The sequence below is a fragment of the Pieris rapae genome, chromosome 3, assembly GCF_905147795.1.
Source record: "Pieris rapae chromosome 3, ilPieRapa1.1, whole genome shotgun sequence".
Lineage (NCBI taxonomy): Eukaryota > Metazoa > Arthropoda > Insecta > Lepidoptera > Pieridae > Pieris > Pieris rapae.
In genome coordinates, this window is record NC_059511.1 from 4,657,260 (window position 1) to 4,680,552 (window position 23,293).

A 23,293-nucleotide genomic window follows, 5' to 3' on the forward strand; every position below is an offset into this window, starting at 1 on the left:
AGTATTTATTATAGATGCTAGGGTATATGAGGTCATTAAGACACAATAATCTTCATTATTAAAGTTATGCGAGTCCACTTTCATACGGTTGAGTAAAAGTTATAGTAGTTTCAGACGGAAATTTATTCACGTTAAATATGGAAACAATAGATGTGCCTCTATGCATAAACTTTGTTATAGTATTGTTGTGATAAATATTGCTCACACAAGTCCTTTCGCAGCAAATTTCATTTAGATTCTTGGGTACCTACAACGTTCCGAGATGCCATGTCTTTAACTCATCGTACGTTCGTTTTGAAAACTATATTCATTACTTTGTCATCGTCTCAAGTCATCACCCTAAAGATTTGATTCGTAACGTAACGTAACGTTAGAATAATAAGAAAACACATAGTATAAAAGTTTTATTGATTTATAAATGCAATATTTTTCTCATTAGAAATTACTAATAGAAACAAGAAAAAATTGCAATGTTATTTGCTCTGGATTTTTTTTAAACTTGAATTTACATGTTTATACATATGTTTTTGAATCCCAAATTGAGTTATTAAAATCGTAAGTAATTTGAAGTCTTACTTGATTAATTACAAAAAAACTATATCTAAATAATTGGTAAGATGGTACTAATATAGCAGGAACAAAAGTTGAGTTGATAATAAATGTTGCACTTACATGTAATCAATCTAAATCTAGGAATAATAAAATATTCTGTAAAAAAGAAAATGTATTATTGTATCTTGTGAATACAATATGTTTTAACATATAGTTTCTGGCCGACTATAACTCCCTAATCCAAAAATAAGGTTTGACAACATTCATTTGTAGATTATAGATCAACTTATAAACTAAATCCAGACTCTAATGACTTTCTCTGAACAATAAACAATTTCAGAGACTACACATTCAATTTCGAACAAACTATTACTCATCAACAAAAACACTGTCATAATTCAGTCTAAAAACCTATCTTATATAGATTAATTATCTTACAAAGGATGAGTTAAGAAATTCTATGAATGATATGAAATATATTTCTATGAATGCTTTAATCACAGATTCGATTTATTCACAACAATAGTTTAACACAATCACTTATTTTAATATTTATTTTGGCAGTTTTGTTATTACTACTCTCGGATTGATATTTAACACACCACTTAGCCTTTCAAAGGTAACTGGCATATAGGAATTGTAGAATGGCATCATAGTAGTCACATTTTCCAAACTGTCTAAGCAAGGCTTTGTACCATAAAAAGAATACTCTTCCTGATTCTCCATCGGTAATTTTGTGGTTGACTTTCGCGCCACCGGCTTCGAAAACGGCAGCTTTGACGTGGATTTTCTGGCTACTCTCTTTCTAGGAGATTCTTCATCCATGGTTTCCTCGTCATCCAAAACTATCACCTGCGACGACTGCGGCTCCAAATTCGCATATTTCATCTGTTCGGCATGAGAAGCTTCCGTATGCGCTTTCAAATCTTTCTTTAACGTAAATTTCTGTGGGCAGAATGAACACTTCGCTTGAACTCGCCGGGTAGTCAGTTTATAAAACACATAATTGCCATCCTTTGAATGCTGCTTTTTCCTATGTTCTTCGAACTTAAAGATGTTTTTATGTAAAGTACTGCAAGTGGAGCATTTGATGATTACTTCGCCTATACGACCGAATTCTGCCTCAGTGTTTTCATGTACATGATCGGGAATATCTGATTGTAACACAGGTGACTGACAAGTGAGGCAAATGGTGGAATCAATTGCGGGTACGTCCAATTTTTTTTTAGCCCATTCAGACGGCGTTTCAATTGGAATTTGGGTAGGTACTATATTTATTGGTTTCACCGTGTGATAGACTTTCTGGTGTCTTTTAAGATAACCTAGAGTTCCGGTCACCTTGCAGTATTCACATGTATAAGGTTTCAGGTCATAATGGATTTGTAGGATGTGTTCATTCAAGACTTTCTTCTTGGTAGATGAAAAGTCGCAATATTTGCAGCTAGTGTTTGCCTTGCGCTTTCTATGTTTCATTTCAGAGATAACGAGCCTATCAACGTCGCTATCGGGTGATTCTCTTAAATAAAACGACTGGTTTTCAGGCGTTGGAACTCTTTCCTCGTATCGTACTACTAGCAAAGAGTTGTCTGAAGGGTCAGGTGAAATAGACTGACGTCGCTGGTCTACTGACTGAGAGGCACAATTCATACTAAGTTTTTGCACTTCTAGCACAGCGTCAACCCAGGCCGTCCTAAGGTCTGAATCTCGAGGGGCTTCCACCGGACGAGACGACTGCCCCGAATGAGTCTTACAATGGAACTGTGCCTGATGGTAGGATGTAAACGTTTTAGGGCAAGTACTGCAACACCATCTGAAACACAAACTTACATAAATTAATAAAATAATACATTATTGAATACAGATTATTACAAGATTTAAAACACTATAATACAATGGAATAAAAATAATGCTTAGTACTTACCGTATCTTATTCAATTCACTTTCCAAATGATTACGCATTGTACTTTCTTCTCTTATAACTTCGTTGCATTTGGGGCAACAAAAAGCCATGTCCTTTGAGGCACCCAGAGCACCAAACTTACTTTCCAACTCTTCTTTACTTACATTTATCAAATTGCTTACAGTTGTATTTGGAGGAATCAAGAGAGATTTCAGTTCACTGGCGCTTTGATTTTTTTTAATAATTTCAGCCTTTTGTTTAGCCCAATTTTTCCTAGAGTTTTCAATGTGGGCCTCTTGATGTTGGAGAAGGCCCGCGACCCAAGTTTCGACCCGGGTGTCAATAGGCAGCTCTACAGGGTCTCGATTGACACGATGCTCTGATGTCATATGTTCGCTTAGACCACGCCGATGGAATGCCTTGTAGAAACAGATACTGCAACTCCATCTAAAACATATTTTTTTATTAAATATGGTATTAACGTTAGCTAGCTCTCATGCTTAAAAAAAATCAGTGGCACTACAGCCTCTTTAGATTCATAAGATTTTTTTGAATCTGTTTCATGATCAATTTTTTAATCTAATAGGCTAGTACGACTTTTTGGGTCTAAGACATGTCGGTTTCCTCACGATGTTTTCCTTCACCGTTCGAGCAAATGTTAAATGCGCACATAGAAAGAAACTCCATTGGTGCACAGCCGGGGTTCGAACCTAGGACCTCAGGTATGACACTCGCATGTTGAAGCCAGAAATTATTTAATAGAACAAGTTTGTGATAAGAACACATGTACTTACTTTCTATATTGTAGCTCCTCATAGAGATGAGACTGCATGCCTTCTTTGGTGTCTTCAATTACAATTGTACACAATGGACATTTGTACTTTAATCCATTCGGCTCGCAGAACTGACCAAATAACTTACAAAGATCTTCTATACTTTCTTCAACCGATTCAACTACTTCTTGCTTTACAATGCTAATATTCACGATGGGGGGTGTTATATTAGTAACGGGGGTAGTGCTTAATGACCCTGCTTCGCCCTTCTCAGATTTAATCTTGGTTTCGGCAGAACCATAGTTTTGCTTTTGAATTTTCCAAAATGGAGTCCCATCGGCCTGATTAGGCATAGACCCTTCACGATAATAGAAATAAAATGTCGCAGCAGGAAATTCTTGGTGCGATTGTGACTGATGTTTGATGACATTTTCTTCATTTGATGTTCTAAACGCACAATAAACGCATTTAAATTGCATTTTAGAATTGTGTGTTTTAGCGCAATGTTCGACTATTTCGGGACGCAATAAAGTTTTGTATTCGCATAGACCACACTGCCAAGGCTTCAAGTCCATAGTGGGTGCTGTGGTGGCAGACACGGGTGGGGTCGTCTGAAGGACACTGGTGACTTCTTCTCTCACGACCATGACGTCACCGCGATTATGTGCTTCATTAACGTGCTTCTCGACCACCGTTAGGTTGAAATGATAGAATCGGCATTGGGAACAGGCGTAAAGTTTGGCATCGTGCATTTTCAGGTGAGCGATTATACGAGAAGCTGTCACCGGTGTCTTCGTGTCTAGCTTTTGGTATGGAGGGCAATGAACGCAGTGGAAATCATTGCTACCCGAATGTAAAGTGTCCCAATGACATTTCAACATATTTTCATCGACTGAAATATACGAACACCCTTTAGCGCCACACGTATGGCGCGTTCGTTCCGGAACATATTTAGGATAGGTAGACGCCTTTTCGGGAGGAATCGGGATGGTCGGGGTGTCATTTTTGTTGTGTTTATCTTGTCTGTGGGCGAGTGAGCTGGAAGCTAAATTGAGCATTTTGTCGAAATGCATTTCATTTGTTTCCAAATGTGGGACAGGGTTGACGGGCGCCGTTTGCGGTACAGGCTGTTGATTCGCGTGCAACTGCAAGTGACGCACCATATTCAAACGAACTTTGGTGGTGAACTCGCAAAGAGAACAATATATAAAGTTTTCTAAAATAGGGTTTATAGGTAGTTTATGGATTTCGTGCGGGCCGTACTTAGTTACTTTCACTGGTGGTCCTAAGCTGTTCTCGGCAGAGGTTTTTCGTTTGATATTCTTTTTAGCAGTTAGCTCTGTAAATGTCACTCCTCCCACTTTTTTTGTCGAAATAACGATATTAGATGAATTTTCGGTTGATTGTTGCCTTGCTTTATCCTGTGGTCCACATGTAATCGAGTCCACAGAATCACTTCGTACCATAGATTTAGGTTTATATAGATGATTTTGAGTATAATGAGCCGGGAGTTTCTTTTTCGAACCTGTATACGAACAGAACGCACATGGTATGTGGTACGTTTGGTTAGGGAAGCACTTTGATAAATGAGCTTTGAAAAGGGCAGAATTCTTAGATATTACGGAACACGTGGCGCATTTGTACAAAGATTTCAAACGAAACTGTGATTTGCCAGGGTCATCCAAAGAGGTAGACATTTCTAAGCCCAGTGCCTCTTGTGTGCTTGGGTTGGAGTTGGATTCTCTGGACACATTAGATGTGTTGAGATCCTCGTCATCGCTGTCTAGGCATATGACATCAGTGGAGGTTCCTGGTTTTGGTGAAGAAGGAGTTACCACCTCGCTCTTGATGACGGGAGTTGAATGGTCACTATGGTCTCTGGTCACTTCAAGTGAGGTTGATTGTGGCTCTGACGTAAAGTTGAGCATCGATTCGGCAATGCTGGGTTCATCTGAAGATACTTCATTAGGAGTTTCCGTTTCTATATTATCTGTAGGCTCAATGAAAGATGTTGTGTGGCCTATGAGTTTCTCCAAATCGATGGATCTCTCCGCTTCCCTGACTGGGTTTTCTCTCACTCCAGTAGGAGACACGTCCATTACGTTGGGTAAGATAGATTTATTCAAGTGCGCTAGTGGCAGTACTCTAAATTCGGAAGTCCCCTCCTGAAACATTAAAATGGCAAAAATATACCATATATATATCTTACTGTAAGCCAGTTAGCGACTCCTCCCTTCATCGGGGTCACAATCACACGGACAACTGTGAGCCGATAATATTAGTGAAAACTGCAATTTCCGTTCAGTAGTTTTGATTTTGTCGTAAAATTTTGTTTATATAAATGATTTTTTTGTGGTCATTATTATAGAACTTTTCACAATCAAATAATATTATTGGACTACCACAAAAGACCTATAATGTTTTCAGGCTAAAAATCACGAATGCCGTTGTTAAAAAAATTCAGTTCAGGTTATCCAGAGATTACCGCCTACAACCTCACAAACTATACCTCTTTATAATATTGTTATAGCTAACAATTTATTTAATTTCATTAATAAATATTACCTCTTTATAACAAATTGCATACTTATTAAATAAAAAATACTTAGCGGAAATTTCATATGTATATTTTTTTAACAATACCCTATAATTGACAGGATAAGAATCCGAAGCTATATTAGCGTAAAATATACAGTAAATTTAGAATTTTCACTATGCAAGAAATAGAAAATGTTCAAACAACATACTTATAATAACTTTACTGTATTATGTAAGTATGTATTACTCATGTACGTATGAATACGTTAGGTTCAAAGCTAGGTTTAATTACAAGTAATAGTTGAAAATTTTATTTTATTTACCTTATTTGTAATAACTCTCAGATATGCTTTTGGCTGACAGACGGCGTGATGGATTGACGAATGGGTCAATAATTCATTCTCAGTGTCGGCTCCGTATACGCACCAAGCGCATTGATACAACTTAAGCCCGTGCGACTTATAATGAAGTATTAGTTCCTCAACAGAGTCTGATGGTGCGTTACACATCTGAAATATTAAAAGTAAAATTTATACGTAAGACCTTTTTAATTAGCTGTTTTATTTGTTGGTAGAGGTATTAACAATTTAAACAGTATTTTCTAGAGCCGATATATATATTGCACGGAACGGATATAAATATTAATTTTTAGCCACAATCAACAATTTACTCAATAACTTTACACAAATAGAAGAAAACTCACAAAACATTCATGGATGGTAACGTCTTTATGTCTGCCCTTAATGTGTTCACAAAGTTTTCCCGGTGTATAAGTCTTGAATTTACATTTCACCCCATCTTCATCATCTGAAATTGAAAAACTCTGAATTAGATTGTGTTCCTAAGTCAAGTAACTGCTACATCATTAACAATTCAATGTTCACCAAAATTAAAGTTCTTCGAAATAACTATACCTCACTATGATAGAAAAATACTAACAAGAGTTATTCTAACGACATTGTTAGTTATCAGAAAACTATAACACAAAATAAAGATTATTGGGCCAAAGACGCCCAATTGAAACCTTGAGTCAGTTTTAATAATAGGTATAGACTATGAACATTTACTTACCACAAGTACAAACATAGGTCGGTACAGCGGCTTCCCTTGATAACATGTTTGCTTCTATCGGTGCAGTTGTAAACAATGACTTTAGAATGGTTTTTATTGGTACATTTTCGTGAACTCTTCCAATATGTGCATTAACAAGTTGGCTAGCGCTCGCTCTGTAGAAACAAAAGCCACACACATACTGACAGAACCCGTGATATTTAAACACATGTGTAACCAAATCAATCGCATTGTCCAAACAATCAAAATCACAATAAGCGCATTTCAAAGCATTGTCACCGCCTATACGAGAATGAGTAGAAACATGAAGCAGTGCGTCCTCGGCGCTATTTGTGGTGTACGAACAAAAACGACCTGCGCATTTAAAGACTTGAACCAATTTGTCATGACGAATCATTGCGTCTAAAATAATTATGTTTTTCTTTGACATAATTTCAGCTTGAGCCTCTTCGTACAAATAACACTTAATATTATCTTGAACTGGTTCTTGCGTTGGATAGGATACCCGAGGTTCTGTTGAATTCCCTAAACTTGCAATACTTTCTATGACTGGTAGTGGCGATGATTCGCTCTTTTCATTAGTAGCTGTATTTGAAAGGAGTTCGGATAGTGGTCGAACAGACAAAAATGGTTTTGGTGAATTTTGAACTGGTAATGATACTGAAAGCTTAATATTTTCATCCACTGGTTTTTCTCCAGAAAATTCTGTTGGTTTTTCAGCGGGTATTTCTAACACTGGGAAATTATCTAAGTGTTTATCTATCAAATGATCTAAGCAACTTCTGTAACTATGGAGTCCTTGGGGCATTACAATAACTTTACAAATGCAGCAATAACCATCCCATTTATTATCTATGTGAGCTACCTGTATGTGCTTCTTAAAAGATATCATAAGAGCTGTTCTATAATGTGGATGACCGTTAATACAACAAACATAGAGCTTGGAGCCTGATTCAGTGTAAGTAATTTTAAAATGCGGTGATTCATTAATATCTGTACCACGTTCACTTTCTTTATCGTATGTAATTTGAACATTCGATTCATCGAACGGCGTTATTGGACATGTTTCACTTCGTATTACCAATTCATTTTCAGCGTCTCTAATTTCGTCTATGTCTTTCGGTTCTTTTTTTACCTTTAAACTTGTATCATTGCTCTTCGATACATGTAAAATTTCTTCGTTATCAGTATCATTTTCAAATGTTATTTTAGAATGTATTTTGGTATTTTTCTTTGAAATCCCTATATTAGATTCAGAAGAAATTGCAGTGGTCGGGACATTATCGCTTTCGTCAGTAATGTCACTTTTTTCATCGGTGATGTCCGAATTTGCACAGGTTCGGGTACTTCTCAGAACTCGTTGCTCTTCTGATTCATTACTACTTCTTATCTTCTTTGTTTGTTTTAAAATAGAATTTAAAGCTTTTACTGACAAGTGTGACATATTGATGGTGTAAACTTCTGTTTGTTCGTCATTGTGCCTAGTAATTACGTGTGTTTTCAAATTTTCTAACGATAACTGAGTATAATTACAATTGCCACATATGTAACCTATTAACTGTCCCTTCTGTTTTTTGGGAGGTGGGGGAATATCTAATGCGAGCGGACATTTATTATTGTCTTCGCAAACAGAGCATGGTTCTTTATATTCTCCAGTATGAGCACTTACTATGTGCCAAAAGAAACTTTCTAATGTTTTACATTTTGTGAATTCTTTAAAACAAAATCTACAAACATAACGATAGCTTGGTATTTCACAAATAGCTCGAAAGTCTATTGTTTCACATTGTTTAATAGCTTCCAGGGCTATGTCTGGGCTCATGCGTGATAAGGGTATTTCGCTATGTGGATGTTCTTTTCTATAATGACATACAATATTTTTGAAAGGTTTATCACATAATTTGCAGTCATATTCGAGGATACTTTTTGAAAAACAGTACAATTTATCGACGTAGCAATTAACATTCGCAATTGTAGTTTTGTGATCTTCATCCTTTGCATTTTTAGGAAAATCTGCAGCGATAATTTTCGGTTTAGTAATTATTAATTTCTTTTTCTTATTCTTAGGGAGAATTATACCAGATTGCCAAGCACTACGCTTACGTTTAGGTTTTTTCTTCAGCCCAAAGAAAAGCTGTTCGGAAGATTCACATTGAGAAGACTCAGCTGAATCACTGTCGTTTTTAGGGGAATGTTCTCTCTTTTCTGCAGTCAATATAGATTCATTTAGTGATTCTATTTCAAATAGATATGGATCTTTTTGAGATACTGTCTCATTAATAACGGGACTAAGTGACTCTTCGTTAATTTTATTATGCCTGTCAGATTTAAGCTTTTTAGTATATTTTCTTTTCGGTGTTTTTCCTAATGTCGAATCTTCACATTTTTTTAACTTTTCCATTGTATCATTTTTAGATGATTCTTCTTGTAATTGGCTTTGTGAATTTTCGCCGCCCAATTTAGCTAAGCGGCACATTCTTAAACCTGTGGTACCTCCTAAAATGTCTTCGTCGTCTTTCAGAAACATTTCTCTTATGTCCGCTTGTAAATTTAAGAGCTCTCTTGATGGTTTATTTGTCTTTGTTTTTGCTACAGCAACTGATCTTGTTAATCGTTTTTTTGCTGAAATACCACCTTTTCTAATTTTCTTTCCCCGTCCTTTCTTAGTCACTTTCGTACCTATTGTACATTCAGACTCAGTTTCGCCATTGGACGGTATATTCTTATTGATGTTGTTGAAAACTTCTTTTTCATTAGCAGTTGCACTTTCAGTTTTATCATCATTATGCTCCATCATTTCTACAGAATCTAATTTATCACTTTTGTGTTCATGAAAATCATTCACATCTCCAGCGTCATCGGAAGTGTTTATAGAGGCAAATTGGTCGAGATGCGCCGTTGATTTGCTCTGAACTACATCGTTGTTCGACTGTATTACTTCGTTCGTATTATCTGAACTAACTTTTGTAATATTACAATGATTATTAATATCATCTTCATCGTCCGATTCAATTGCACTGAGCTTCTCTAGTTTCTTTTTTATTTTTACATTTTCTACCGATTGTTCTCCTAATAAACTTAATAACTCTCTTATTTTAGTTTTATCTTGAAGTATTGACAAAAAATTACCAATGGTGTCACTTTTATCAACACTTTGTGATGAATCAACAGTTAGGATACTTTGAACTTCTGAATTGGAACTAGAAATTAGATCACTAGATTCATTGGACTCATTTGTACTATCCGGCGCAGTTGCATTCGTTATTTTGTGCTGATCAACGACGTTGTTAGTACTATCCGGTCTGCTTGAAGAACTAGCGTGGCTTTCTGTCCATTTATTTTGTTCTTGGGAAAGTAATTTTATATCATCTTTTGTTGTCGACACTATGGCGTCGCTACTATTATTGTCCAGATCTATATTTTTAGGAATACAATCATTCGGTTTAATTTCACGTTTTGAGGAAATGGAAGTTGCTTCAGATAAAACATCAAATTTGGCAATAGTTACATTATTCTTTTCTGGTGAAATTTCATTTTTGCTCGACATATCTATATCTGCAAGATTTTTGGTAGGGTCACCTTGGTCTTGAGACATCTCTTTGGACGTAGACTCTATGTTGTCTGCTACAATTATCTTTTCATCGTCTTTATAACGATTTTCTTTAACACTGTCAAACATATGATCCAACAGGAAATCTTGTTTGAAGGACCCGCGAACTTCATTATTTTTTACAGTATCTATATCGTGGTCTAAATTGGCAATTAACGCATTTATGTTATCTAGTACTGGGTCAGATGCAATAGTATCTGAAAAGATTTCAAGATCTCCAAAACTAGAGTTAACACCTTCATTATCAGGTTGTTCAGAAGTTACCTTCTTCTCTATACGAACTTCTTGATCAATATTTTTCTTAATTTCGTTAACAGGTTGTTGTAAACTGAAAGTTGAATCTGAAATACTACTAGGTATATTTAATTCGGAAGCTGGTAAACTAATGTCTTGTGTTACATTTTTATTGACACTATGTTGACTTTTTTTAGTATTTGCATTTTTATTGTTAATATTCAGTTCTTCAGTCGAAAGTAAACTCTGTTTATCTATTTCATTATTTCGATTCAAAATATTGATGCTAAGTTCTTTATTATGAGCCAATTTTTGAGTTGGAGAATGATCTCCTAAATTAACGTCATTGTTAGGTAAATCGGAACTTTCCAATGTGTGATGGTCTAAGATTTTACTGACTTTTATGGCATCGCTTTGAACAGTGACAAAACTTAACACTTTTTCTTCATTTTCGGATTCTGTCTCATCATAAATCATCTGTTTAGTTTTATACTTTTTAGTCCTTTTTACAATAACCTCCTCATTCAAACTGTCAGTACTAGATGTGCTTATTACAGAAGAACGAGTTATGCGTCTATTTGAACATAATTTCAAAATGTTTTGATCACTTTCTTCATCTTTAGTTTCAGTATTTTTTATGTCTAAGTTTGCTTTATCTTTTTTGTCGTTACTTACATCGTAACTTATACTGTCTCCTGTTTTCGAAATTGGATTCTTTCTATCTGAATCGATGCGTTCAATCTTAATTTTTGATCCGTTCGCGCTATTCCTATCCATCTTTTCCTCTGAATTTTTTTCTTTGATATTATCGGTTACATTGTCAATGTCGATTTTTAGAGGACGTTTAATTTTTGGTATTTTATAATTTTTAACACCACAACCTGGACCTAAAATAGTTCCTTTTGATATATTAGCATCGGAATATGTTATCCCAGGTTTTTTATGATAGCGAAATTGCGATTTATTCCTATACTTTTCCTTGTGTTGCAACTCTGAATCACGACGCAATTTAGGATTTTGATAATAATTTTTGAGTGAATGTCGGTTAACCGATTGTGTCTTTTGAGATGAGAGATTACAGTCCGACTTCCTAGTATCCGTAATATCACTTTTATTTTGAGAACTCTTTTCTTTCACGCTACTCGTGTTCCCAAATCTTTTTTCAATATTTACATCATTTTTTATTTTGAATAAACGTAAATCGTCCTTTATATTTTTAAAGCTTAAAGACCGAGGCATATGCAATTCCTTACCGACACTAGATGCTCGATGAAAATCTTTGCGTTTACTAACAATATCAGATTTATTTGTGGTTCGTTTCTTATCATGAGTAGATCGATCAATGCTGCGTTCACGAACTAAGACCCTGCCAACACTAGAAGCTCGCCGTCGTCGATTATCAAAACAACTCAACGATTTTTTGGTTTGTTCTATGTTTTGAAGAGATGTATTTTCACTTCTATCTAACCGACCATCCAAATCACTGTCATTTTCGTAAGTATTGCATGGTGGTCTGTGATTCGAATAATACCTATCTGCTGAATGCTCTCGTAAATTATAACGGTCACCATAAAATTGATATTCTTTTTTATCACGATAGCTAAACGTTTCCTTACTGTGAGAGTATCGTTTGTCAAATTTATCTTTACCCGACTTTAAGTCTTTAACACATCCCTCATTTTTGCGACCATGAAATCTGTTCATATCATTTCTTCCAAAATTCTGTTTATATTTCCTAAAATCATCCCGCCCTCGCCGATCGGAACCATAATCATGATTATACTTTTGTTCTTTATAAAATCCATATTCTCTATTGTCTTCTCGTTTTTTATAGTTGTCAAAATCGGAACTTCTGTTAAGTCTTGGGTCGTTTCTTCCATGCATTGGCTTTGTGAGTTGATGATGTCTCATATAATCAGTTCTACCAAATGAATGAGACGGTGTTGTGCAACCTTCTGAATAATTTGAATAACCAGGTGTACCCGAACCATCTTGTCCGTATAAATTTGGGCGTGTTCCTGACCCGTCATGGCCTCCATATGAATGAGCAGGTGTTCTTGAATCGTCTGATCTCCCAAACGAATAAGACGGTGTTGGCGCATCTGCTCGACCATATGCATGAATCGGTGTTGACGAACCATCAAACTGAGAAAATGAATGACCCGGTGTTAACCGTTCTGATCTATTATATGTATAAGGAAATCCTACTGCCTCATCAGTTCTGCCATAAGAATGAACGGGAGTTCTAGACCCGTCCATGCAGTTAAACGAGTTGACAGGTGTCATTGCTCTTTCGTTTCTTCCGAATGATGGCAAGGGTGTTAATGAGCACTCTCTTCTGCCAAAAGATGGCAATGGAGTAGTTGGGCATTCTATTCTTCCCAATGATGGTAACGGCGTAGCCTTGCCTTCGTGCCTGGCAAATGATTGGATAGGGGTATGAGGACTTTGGTATCTTCCAAACGAATCTCCTGAGTCGAATTCATTGTCTTTTAACATAGTATTCATTTCCCATATAAATGGTTCACTATTACGTTGCTCATTTCTATCACCTTTGTTACCTCCTGAAAACATAGGTGCATAAACATGCTTACTAGCTGAAATATCTTCTGAATCTACACGAGATGGAGTCATTTCATAAGTCCTCGCATTCGGGATCATAGGCATAAATTTTGATGAAATATCAGATACAATTGGTGTAGTGGGTTGTGTAACGCTTGTGGCAGTTAGTCGACTGGGCGTCATATTGTGTGAACCCGATGTATTTCTACTTGGTGTCATACTAGGTTGTTGACTGTCTGAAGATATGCCGGGTAACACCACTTTTCCTTCAGGCTTATAAGTTTCATCAGATTGTGGGATTTCCCAGCGAGAATTTGTTCTGCGACGATTAGATAGATTTAAATGTTTTTCAGTGCCGATATTCAAATCTACGGAAACTTCTTTGGATTTAAAAGAAAAATCATCAACATTTCTCATATCGACATCAAGAAATGAATTGACTACGATAGGTTTGACTGGGTCTGAGGGTATAATAACTGGTGGTTTAATTCCCAAATCAGCAAAGTCTTCGTGATCAGGCGACTTCGGGGCCAAATTGGAATAATCATTTAGCGACTCCATTAAATCATCGTCATCTTCAGAACTATCGTTTAACGGTAATTTTATTGGCAATTTAAATCGTTCACATTCTTTCTCTGTTAGTTTTAAGCTTTGCTTTTTGATATGATCTTCTTTCGAACTCTTTTGACTAATATCGCGGCAAAACAATGGTTTTAGAGGTTCATTACATTTTTGTTTATAATTTTCAATCGATATTCTCTTTTTAACAATTTCCTGAGCTCTAGCTACTTTGGTTATTTTAGGCTGATGAAGAGCCGGAGTATTAGTGTCATCAGATGTTATTATCGGTGTAATTGTCGTTTCGCCTAATATTTCCTTTTTCAATGCCTGCAAGATATCTATCTCAGAGACAATATCTTTTTTATTAGTTGCTTCCAAGTCTAAAAGCGGAATTTCCACAGAACTGTTCATATTAACATGTTTCACAGTTTCTCTTTCGTTGCTTAATTTGTTTATTTGTACATCCATAACTTCCTGACAAGTACCAGATTTCACAACTGACCCCAGTTGGCTGGCTTCATCGGCTTTATTTGAATTGTAAAAGTTAGGAATAAAAGATCTTGCTTTACTATCTTCCACGCCTTTATCTGGCTTTGTTTCAGTTTTACTTTCAGTATTAAGCACTGTTTTTTCTGCAGCTTTATCGTCTTTAAAAGTTTTCTCATATGCAGCGTGAGTTCCTTTTGTGGGAAACGCATCATCTTCGTTGACCTTTTCAGGGATATCTTTGTCCGCAATTTTTTTGTCTTTATCAATTGGCATGCTATCTAGTGGAATTGCTTCACATTCTTGCCTGTTGTTTTGCATTTGCTTATCTTCTTTTTCTACAAAAACAGAATTGAGAGTTTTACTGCTATCGTCCAGAACTCCATGTTGTTCATTTTCATCAACTTCTAATGAGTTAATTACATTCGTATGTGCATGAGAAAAGGATTGAAATTCCGAGTTATCAACAATCGCAGCATTTTTATTTTCAGTAATTTCTTGTTTTGATGAGTCTTCTTCATTTTTTCCCGAATTGATTACCAGACATATTTGTATTTTACGAGATTTATCTTTTTCTGCATCTATAATAGTTGACTTGGACGTATCTTTATTCGTAATAACTAAACTTCCATAAATATTTTCTATAGCTTCACTTTCACTATCTGACAATTCACCTTCTTCGATTTCAGTCGCAATTGCTAATTTTTTTTTAGTTTTTGTTTGGCAAGATTTCAGCAATAGTTCAGAAATGTCATCCTTGACTCCAGTATGTTTCAGTTCTCCTAAAATCTGTGAACGCAATTCACGTAGCGTAGAAATATCGACGTCACTGTCACTGCAATTGATAATTCTTGTTAATATGTCGTCTGTATCCAATGAATTCAACTTCTCTTCAGGAACATTCAGGGTTATATTAAGACCTCTTCGCTTAGTTTGCTTATTTTTTTTTGACTTCTTCTTTTCTTTCTTATACGAAGGAGAATATCTATGTGAGGTCTTTCTTGGTGACCTACGGCTAAAAAGGGTCTGATCGGTTTTGGAATTTTCAGGCCAATGTCTGGAACTTTTATCGGGAGAATGCAGAACTCGCGTATAGTTTCGTTTAGATGACTGTGGTAGAGAACTATTATCGTCACTCATGGGCGATATTGTTTTTTGGTTAGGTCTTCTCTGAAACAATGCTGGCTCATTATTTCTCTTAAATTCTACTTCTGTGATATCACCATCTCTATCTGCTTCTGGACTCAGTCTTGAAACAACTGACTTTAACTTGTTTCTAACTACATTTAAATCGGATGCTTCAGCTTTTTTTTCAAATTCTATTTTTTCCGTTACAGCGTCTCTCTGCAATAAAACAATATTTTAAAAAGAATTATAATATGATACTTACTAACATCCACAAAATTAGTAATGTTTTACAAATATACGTTAAACATACCTGTTCGACTTTCGCATGGAGAGTAATCAAGACTTGTTCGCATTTTAATAAGTTTTCCATTTTCATTCTGTAAACAAAAATCTAACTATAGTGTCAAACAGTACAATGAACAAGATATTAAATTCTTAAGAAATAGTTAACCTTTTTTTCTTATTTTGCAATAAATCTCTTAAAGATCTGATTTTATCAAGCTGCGCCTGCCGAGGATTTCTTGGTGTGTTGCCAATATCCAATCTTGTAATCATTCTCTCCAAGAAAGGAATATAAGCTTTCATTTCTTCAAATTTTCGATCGTAATCTGACTCCATGTTCGTACCTAACAAATTAAAAATACATTACAAATTAGTATTCAATGTGTTATACTTATTCGGAGTCGCAACGCTTGAAATAAAAAACCTTTTATTTTAATATCTTTATTCACACGTAACACACTAAAAAAAACTATATAACTCGACAGTCAAATCATTTACTCTTATAACTAAATGCTTTACAAAAATGACACATGCACTTAATCTTGTGGGAAAACTAACACAACCAAATAATAGCGAGCAGTGTTATTAATTTTATATGGTAAATAACCCCGTATACTAACAAAAAACAATACCGTTAGGATTTGTAGTTTCCACTCTTAATCATAAACATCATTTTAACTATAATAATACAACTACAATAAAACTGCAATAATTATTACAGCTCACTTTCGTCTAGAAATACTTCATTAAATACTTACTACTAAGGTATTAAAAAAAGATAATCATAAGTCCTTAACTAAAGGCAAGACCGTGACACTCCACATAATGAACATTAAAACTAAAATTAAAATATATGATCGATAATTCTTACTTTAAATTTTTTAAGTTTATTATAAATGTATAGTTATAACTTAAACTGTTTGTGAAAGATTATTATTATACCCTCCTGCCCGTTTGCCCCCGTTCTGTAAAAAAAGATTACTTCACCCAGACCTTACTTTACAGGGGGAAATCTTCGTCTGCTATCGTTTATGGTTTTTGTGATTCTAATATTATTAGAATTCATTCAGAAAAAAAATAACTAAAATGCAGTATAGTGATTAACGATCAATATTAAAATTAATCAAAAAGATTTTATTTAAATAAAAAAGGTTTTATTAACGTAAGAATAATTGAAATAAATAATTTAATTTTAAAAAATAAATAATCTCATTATTTACAATTATAACTGTGATATTCCAATTATTTAAATTTTTACCTATGGTAAATATATATATATATATATATATAAGCTGAGGTTCAAACGATATTGATGTAAACCTAAAATCTATAAATGGACTCAAAGCAGTTAATTCAAATCAGTTTTATGACTAATATTCAATATATATATATATAGATATACTAATAAATTATTAGTAAATACTATCATTGTCGTTTATGAAATTGATTTAATAAAAACACCAAAATTATATTTAATCACTGTTTAATTGTACTGCACGAAAGCCGTGTTCTAAATATAAAAATACTAGAATATACAACTTGAACATAGTTATATCGATTTTCATGCCACCTAGAACTAACTTTAAGATGTCGAATTTAGGTCGGTGTGCGCGCGCATTGTAAAAATTCACTCTCATCATTTTTCTCCATCGTGCCAAAAGAAGTATAATTCAAAAAAAATTTGCAATTGTCGAAAAATTATATTTAACGTGTGAATTATATTTCTCCCCGTCATATTATGTAACACCCCACTAAATTAAAGTAGTTTAGTGTAAAACCTTCGGATTTTTACATTTGAAAGATATCAAACATAAAATAATACCTATAATATACTAAGTTTACCTATAAAATCTGGACAGTCGCTGTGCCATATAGCTCGTTAGTGCGTTGGCGCCGTGAGTCAGTGGTGTTAGCTTAAGAATTAACAAAGGTGATTGTCTCAAATGTGGAAACGATAGCGCGATTGCTGTCTAAATATCGCTGTACCTGCGAAGATGCTGTAGCACGAACCGTAGCGACGTCAATAGCATTAGACATTAATAGCGCAACCGCTATGTAATACCGAGGAAATCCCTGGGTTCAGCTGTTGGTGCTGCCACAAAGACAAAGGCTAGTTTATAGTACTGATGTGTGTAGGAAACAACATTTGAAGAACATTTTTATCTCCGCTGTACCTAATCACGAAGACTGATAGAAAATTTTAATGAATTTTGTGTAAACATCCTTTCTCAATAAATAATATTTTAACTAATTTTATTTTCATATATTCTTCATATTACAGTTAAGAGTAAAAGGTTGACGCCTAACTGAAGAAGTTGAAGCTTAACTTAAAAATATAAGAACGCATTTAAGATAAAAATTGGTTCGGATCGGTTACCTAGTTAATTATGTTATTATATTTTACGTTTAAAATATACCTGAGACGATATTAAATAAGAACGTGAGTTATCCGTAGTAGTAGACGCCGTAAAATACAAATCATAAAGACACCATGGCGGCGGTATAAATTAAAATCAGGTGAGCCTCCTACAAAAAACAATAGTATAGCATATTTCGTGCAAATTTAACGAGATTTATAACGAAACACCAAAATTATTCAATTATTAGGAAACGATATTTAAATAGAACGCGATAAATCTTTGCAAAAAATACATATTTATTTCTTTAATTGAAATTTACTAACTTTTTTATGTAATAATGAAAGAAAGTTAAAAAAAAATGTGAGCCGTCACGGCACGCCTGGCAGATGTGAAACATCGACATTATTTTGTAAAAGTAATATGCAGAAAAGAACAGACTGTGATAGGAACTAAATATGTCATAATGATAAAATATAATATTACGATATTTTTCCAGATAACGATGACTATTTGTTGAATAAACATTATTTTCATAATGTTTATTTAATAAATATTTTTAATGTAAAATTTTCTACTGCATTTAGACTGTTGTATATCATATAGATTTCCGATTTCTGGCGTGGCGACGCATGCCGTGGCGACGCGTCACCACGCCAGAAATCGGTTTTACGTGCGGCTATAAATGTTTCACATCAACAAGTTAAAAAATAGAAAGTTAGTAACATGGCTAGTTAGTAATGTAAATAACACATATAATTAGTATGGACCATTTGCCCTTACACATTTTTGACCATTTCATCTCACATGGCTTATTCAAGCCCTAGTATTTGTCGATACGAACTGTCATTTTCATACAAATATAGTTTTCTACTTTCTACATACACTATTGTTAAGGTATCTCGACAAAGCTCCCAGTTATATGTATATTTTAGCACAATGAAGCTTACAGAATTAAGAATGTAAAAATTACACAAAAAAGCAGAGTGTTCCTGTATCTATAACAGTACACTGTTATCCTGGAATCGTAGAGTCCATTTATAAGTCTTTAAAATTTCGCGATTACATGATTGATAATCATATGGTTTAAAACATGTTGAAATTAGTGCACAAATATATGTCATTCTAGTTATATTTATGTATTTAACTTGTCGTTTGTTTTAAAAAATAAAGCCTGTCTGGACTTGGATAGAAATAAAATGAAGGACAGGTACACCCCATGAAGGCATAAAGGCATGTAATATATATATATATATATAAATATATATTTATGCATGTTGATCGAGACCTTGCCGTCAGTTTAGATCATATCTATCAACATTTTCCGTCTACAATGACCCTTTCGGCTTACTTAATTACACTCTGATTTATTGGTTGTAAAATACTGATTGTATTAGCTGGTAAAAAATGCTAAGACTATGTTTCGAAGATTATATATATAGATATGATTGGGTGAGCAGGACAATTGTCTACTAGAAGCAAGATTTTCTGTGATATTAATTCGGCATCCCATTTTCTCACTTCCACTTCAAAAATCTGCGAATCTTGGATGACCAAGCTGACTTGTTTGCTTTGTACGTAACTGGCAAATGTTTTATGTTCTTGAAACACCGAGGGTTTTTCGATTTGCCTATAACTAAGAGAGTTTTGCTCCAACACATTTTCCCCTTTGAATTTTAAAGTCTTATCGTTAACTTGAAAAAAAGGCCATTTTCATCTAGGCATCTTTAATTTAGGCTACACTGTACTAATCCAATTGTCAGTCACATCCATATCGACATCTGGCGCCTCTCCGTTCATTTTAAGTACGGAATTTGTTGACGGTGCTTAAATTATACGAGCCAACCTTCAGATGCTCTAAAGTCAATTATGCCAAGTTGGTTGGCAAACTATTCAGCCTTAGCTTTTACAATTGGCCCCGAGATGGGTACATTATTCTGGCGCTGATTGTTAAACCACGACAACATTGCCTGATCTAAGTCTTCGAATTTTGGCTTTTTTAATTTTTTTAAGTTTCCTTCCAGCGCTACCTGTAGAATTGTTTTTTCCAAATGGTATCAACAGTGGATTGACTTAGTTCAAAACGCTTTCTAACGTCACTTTTCTTTTCTCCCTTTTCAATCGCACGTATCACACAAACTTTTTCGTCAACACTAATTGCTTACCGTTTACTGTACAGTATGCTTGGTCGAAGACCATCACTTCCGAGAAAACAATGCGTCATACTGCACGAGATCAAGGCAATTAAGGATACCTAACAAAAGCTAAACCGACCTCGGATATTTCGGAGCTTTAAAGTCTTTTGTAACCTGATAACATAAACAATAAAAGCGATAATAAATATTTACTGTCTACAAATATGAACACATTTCTTCGTAATAAAGAATAGCGTATCGCTGTAAAGAGGGTTTAGCGCAAACTAACCAATAACGTTATAAAGTCTCAGTCAACACATCCGCCATCTTGTCTACTTAAGTTCAGAAATTGTTTGATTTAAAGTAATTCGGTTGTCGGTAAAAATAAATACAAGTTTAAAAAGTTAGTTTATAGAAAGTATCGGTATGTGTATAAATATCATATAATTTATTTATAATTCATAATTTAAGTAGGCAAACTAACAACAAGGATAAGATTATAACCAGTAGTGCCTGTCAAAATCGTAATGCCTCGTAATTACCTTCGTGTAAATGAAAAAATACCACATCCGGCAAACTGCCAAATTAGTACATCTTGAACATTCTTGGCGTGTACTTCAAGTCAAGATTCGAATTTAATAGGAATAAAGATGTTTACTGCACTTTGAATAAAAAGAAATGGTATAAATAATTGTAATGTTGACTTACACACAGCACTATTAAAAATTATTCAAGTTGACACAATAGTTTTAACACGACCAAATTTTAAATTACATTAAATTTAAGTATGAATGTGGATACCTGTCAATATACACAACAATTTCAACACTACGAACAGCTGCTATTCATTAATACTAAATAAAAGCGCCCGCGCTGAAGATTTCGTGCTCGCTTCCTTTTCACAACCACACAGCATCGTAACTCAAATGAAATGAACATAGAACATCAAAATGGCGGCCAGCGGCCCGCACGAGGCGACCACAGCCCAGCCCCCGCGGCGCAAAACAAATTGTGCGTCCTCCTGGCTATGTCACGTGACTTGTTGTAACCAATAATATTCCTACGCAGGAACTATTTTATTGTAAATGATACAATAGAATTTAGCTATAATATTGATAATTATTATTTAAGTAATCCTTCCCTAGTAATAATTGATAGTTCTATGCAACATCATGTAAGATATATAATTTGAATTATAATCCATCAAGAATTCTAATGTTGGCAGATGTTAGAAATAAAAACTACGTAGTCCATTTTAAACGATTTTAGTCGATATCTCGTCTTTCTAGTTTGTAAGCAAGTTAGGTAATTTGTCTCACTTTCAATCTATGATTTTAAATTAAATTCTATTTTCCAGTTAAATAATATATTAAGATATCTGGTTAGTATAAACTTAACACTGTAATGACTTCCAATTTTTAACGCCTAGTAGGTAAATTCATAGGTATAAAAAATAAGTTGAGATGTGATGTAGAACCAATAATCTAGATTATAGGCAGTTATATAACATACATACCTAAGTTATAACCTATATCATTTTATATTACGCAAAACGTTAAGGATCCATAAATGTTTAAAAAGTAAATAGTAGAAAGGTACAGATTCGTTTATTACATTTTTGTATATATTGAAATACAAAAATGTTAACATACCTACCTAGTTTAAAGAAGAAACCAACATTAACTCAATTATAATTTGCAGCGTCACAATACAATTGGTTCAATGCGACGCCATTAATGTACAACGAAAGAATAACCTAATATTGCCACGGCCCAGTATCATTTAGTAAATTGCTACTAACCTGCTTAATTATATCGATAGTTACTAAATTTTAATTAATGTTTTTTAATTCACGTTAAACCATCACTAGAACCTTAATACAATTTTCTTAGTTTTTGTAATAATTTTATGTCTCATAGGCGTTAGGCACTCCTTAGTTCACGGTTTGAGTCTCAAAGCAAAACTGTTCGATTTGCACAGCCACGGAGAATGCAGACGAGACGAGGGACGCAGGCACCACGCCCCACCGCGCGGCGGTCGACACTCGACAGCTGAATCATTCGGCATTCGGCAATCGTCAAACAGTTGCACAGGTTGCCTGTCTATCGTATTTTAATAGGATTTGTGATAACACGACGATAGAATACATAGGAATGTTCCAAGTGGTGTTGTTAACTATTTAATTTAAACGTTCTTGTGTTTTTGAGATTTGATAAATTGAATATTCATTGAGTTTTCTTCTTCTTTTGATATGTATGCGTATATTAATTTCATGAGGTGATGTTGTTATGTCATCCTTGTCATGCGTAGTGAGTTACTTGTGATAAAATACAAAAATGTTTCTATACCAACGGTAGCCAGGGCTATAAAGTTGAAATTGATTTTTATTAAGATCGTACTCAAGTGCCAACACGGGAAGTATATAGTGTCTTAATCTGTAAATATATGTACATTTACTTGGTCTTGTGAAACTTAACAGTAATATATAATTACTGTAACCTCAAGCAAATTCAATATTTATATTAATTCTACTTCTTGTTTAGCTACGCAAAATGGGCTTGGTCTTTACAAATTATATGAGAAATCCCTCCGTCCAGTGATATTTTTTGCCAGTGTTTTCCTGGCCTTCGGTTGTACTGTAGCAAAGACAATTATTTAATTGCGTAATGTCATTGGTTTTAAGTGATTAAAACTCTTAGTGTTCATTTTGAAGCACAAATAAACGAAATATTTAAAACATCTTACATTCCATAATTGTTATTTTTTGTTATTCTCGATGATCTACTAGATAAGCTTATTAATTATGTCAAATAAATAAAGACTGCATAGTATAATTGTTTTGCCAAAAATCTCTAAGAAAGTTCACATATTTTTTTATTTTCTATTTAACTATAGTTTCCAATACGGAAAAAACCTTACTTCCATTAAAAAGAAACTCTCCGACCTAATCAACAACGACCTAAACAAGACAAAACACAGGTTTAGGTTCAGGAATTACATAAAAAAGATATAGACGTGTCGACTGAACGAAGAGACGGAGAGGAATGGTTTGAAATAGGACACTGATGTTCGTGTAATTTTTAATCATTACGTATATTTGTATT

The 23,293-nt window shown here is 34.4% G+C and overlaps 1 protein-coding gene across 3 annotated transcripts; it reads right to left on the bottom strand.

Annotated features, from left to right (window-relative positions):
- Window positions 1–706: 706 nt before the first annotated feature.
- LOC110997101 lies at window positions 707–22,334 on the bottom strand. Of its 3 annotated transcripts, XM_045634482.1 has the most exons (10): window positions 21,991–22,334; window positions 17,540–17,789; window positions 15,867–16,041; window positions 15,726–15,792; window positions 6,835–15,631; window positions 6,467–6,570; window positions 6,087–6,272; window positions 3,247–5,390; window positions 2,474–2,899; window positions 707–2,362 (listed from the first exon to the last, which is right to left on the bottom strand). In XM_045634482.1, the coding sequence occupies exons 3-10, from the start codon at window positions 16,031–16,033 to the stop codon at window positions 1,105–1,107; spliced, it is 13,149 nt and encodes a 4,382-aa protein (XP_045490438.1). In that variant the 5' UTR covers window positions 16,034–16,041; window positions 17,540–17,789; window positions 21,991–22,334; the 3' UTR covers window positions 707–1,104. The 3 variants fall into 3 exon arrangements, with proteins under 3 accessions (XP_045490438.1, XP_022120776.2, XP_022120777.2); XM_022265084.2 differs by lacking the exon at window positions 17,540–17,789; XM_022265085.2 differs by lacking the exons at window positions 17,540–17,789; window positions 21,991–22,334 and adding an exon at window positions 20,991–21,290.
- Window positions 22,335–23,293: the final 959 nt, after the last annotated feature.

Coding starts and splice junctions, on each gene's coding strand:
- LOC110997101 (XM_022265084.2), bottom strand. CDS start 16,033: ATGGAGTCAGATTACGATCGAAAATTTGAAGAAATGAAAGCTTATATT. Junction 15,793..15,866: donor TTGCAAAATAAGAAAAAAAG/GTTAACTATTTC, acceptor TTTTGTTTACAG/AATGAAAATGGAAAACTTAT. Junction 2,363..2,473: donor AGTGAATTGAATAAGATACG/GTAAGTACTAAG, acceptor TTTGTGTTTCAG/ATGGTGTTGCAGTACTTGCC.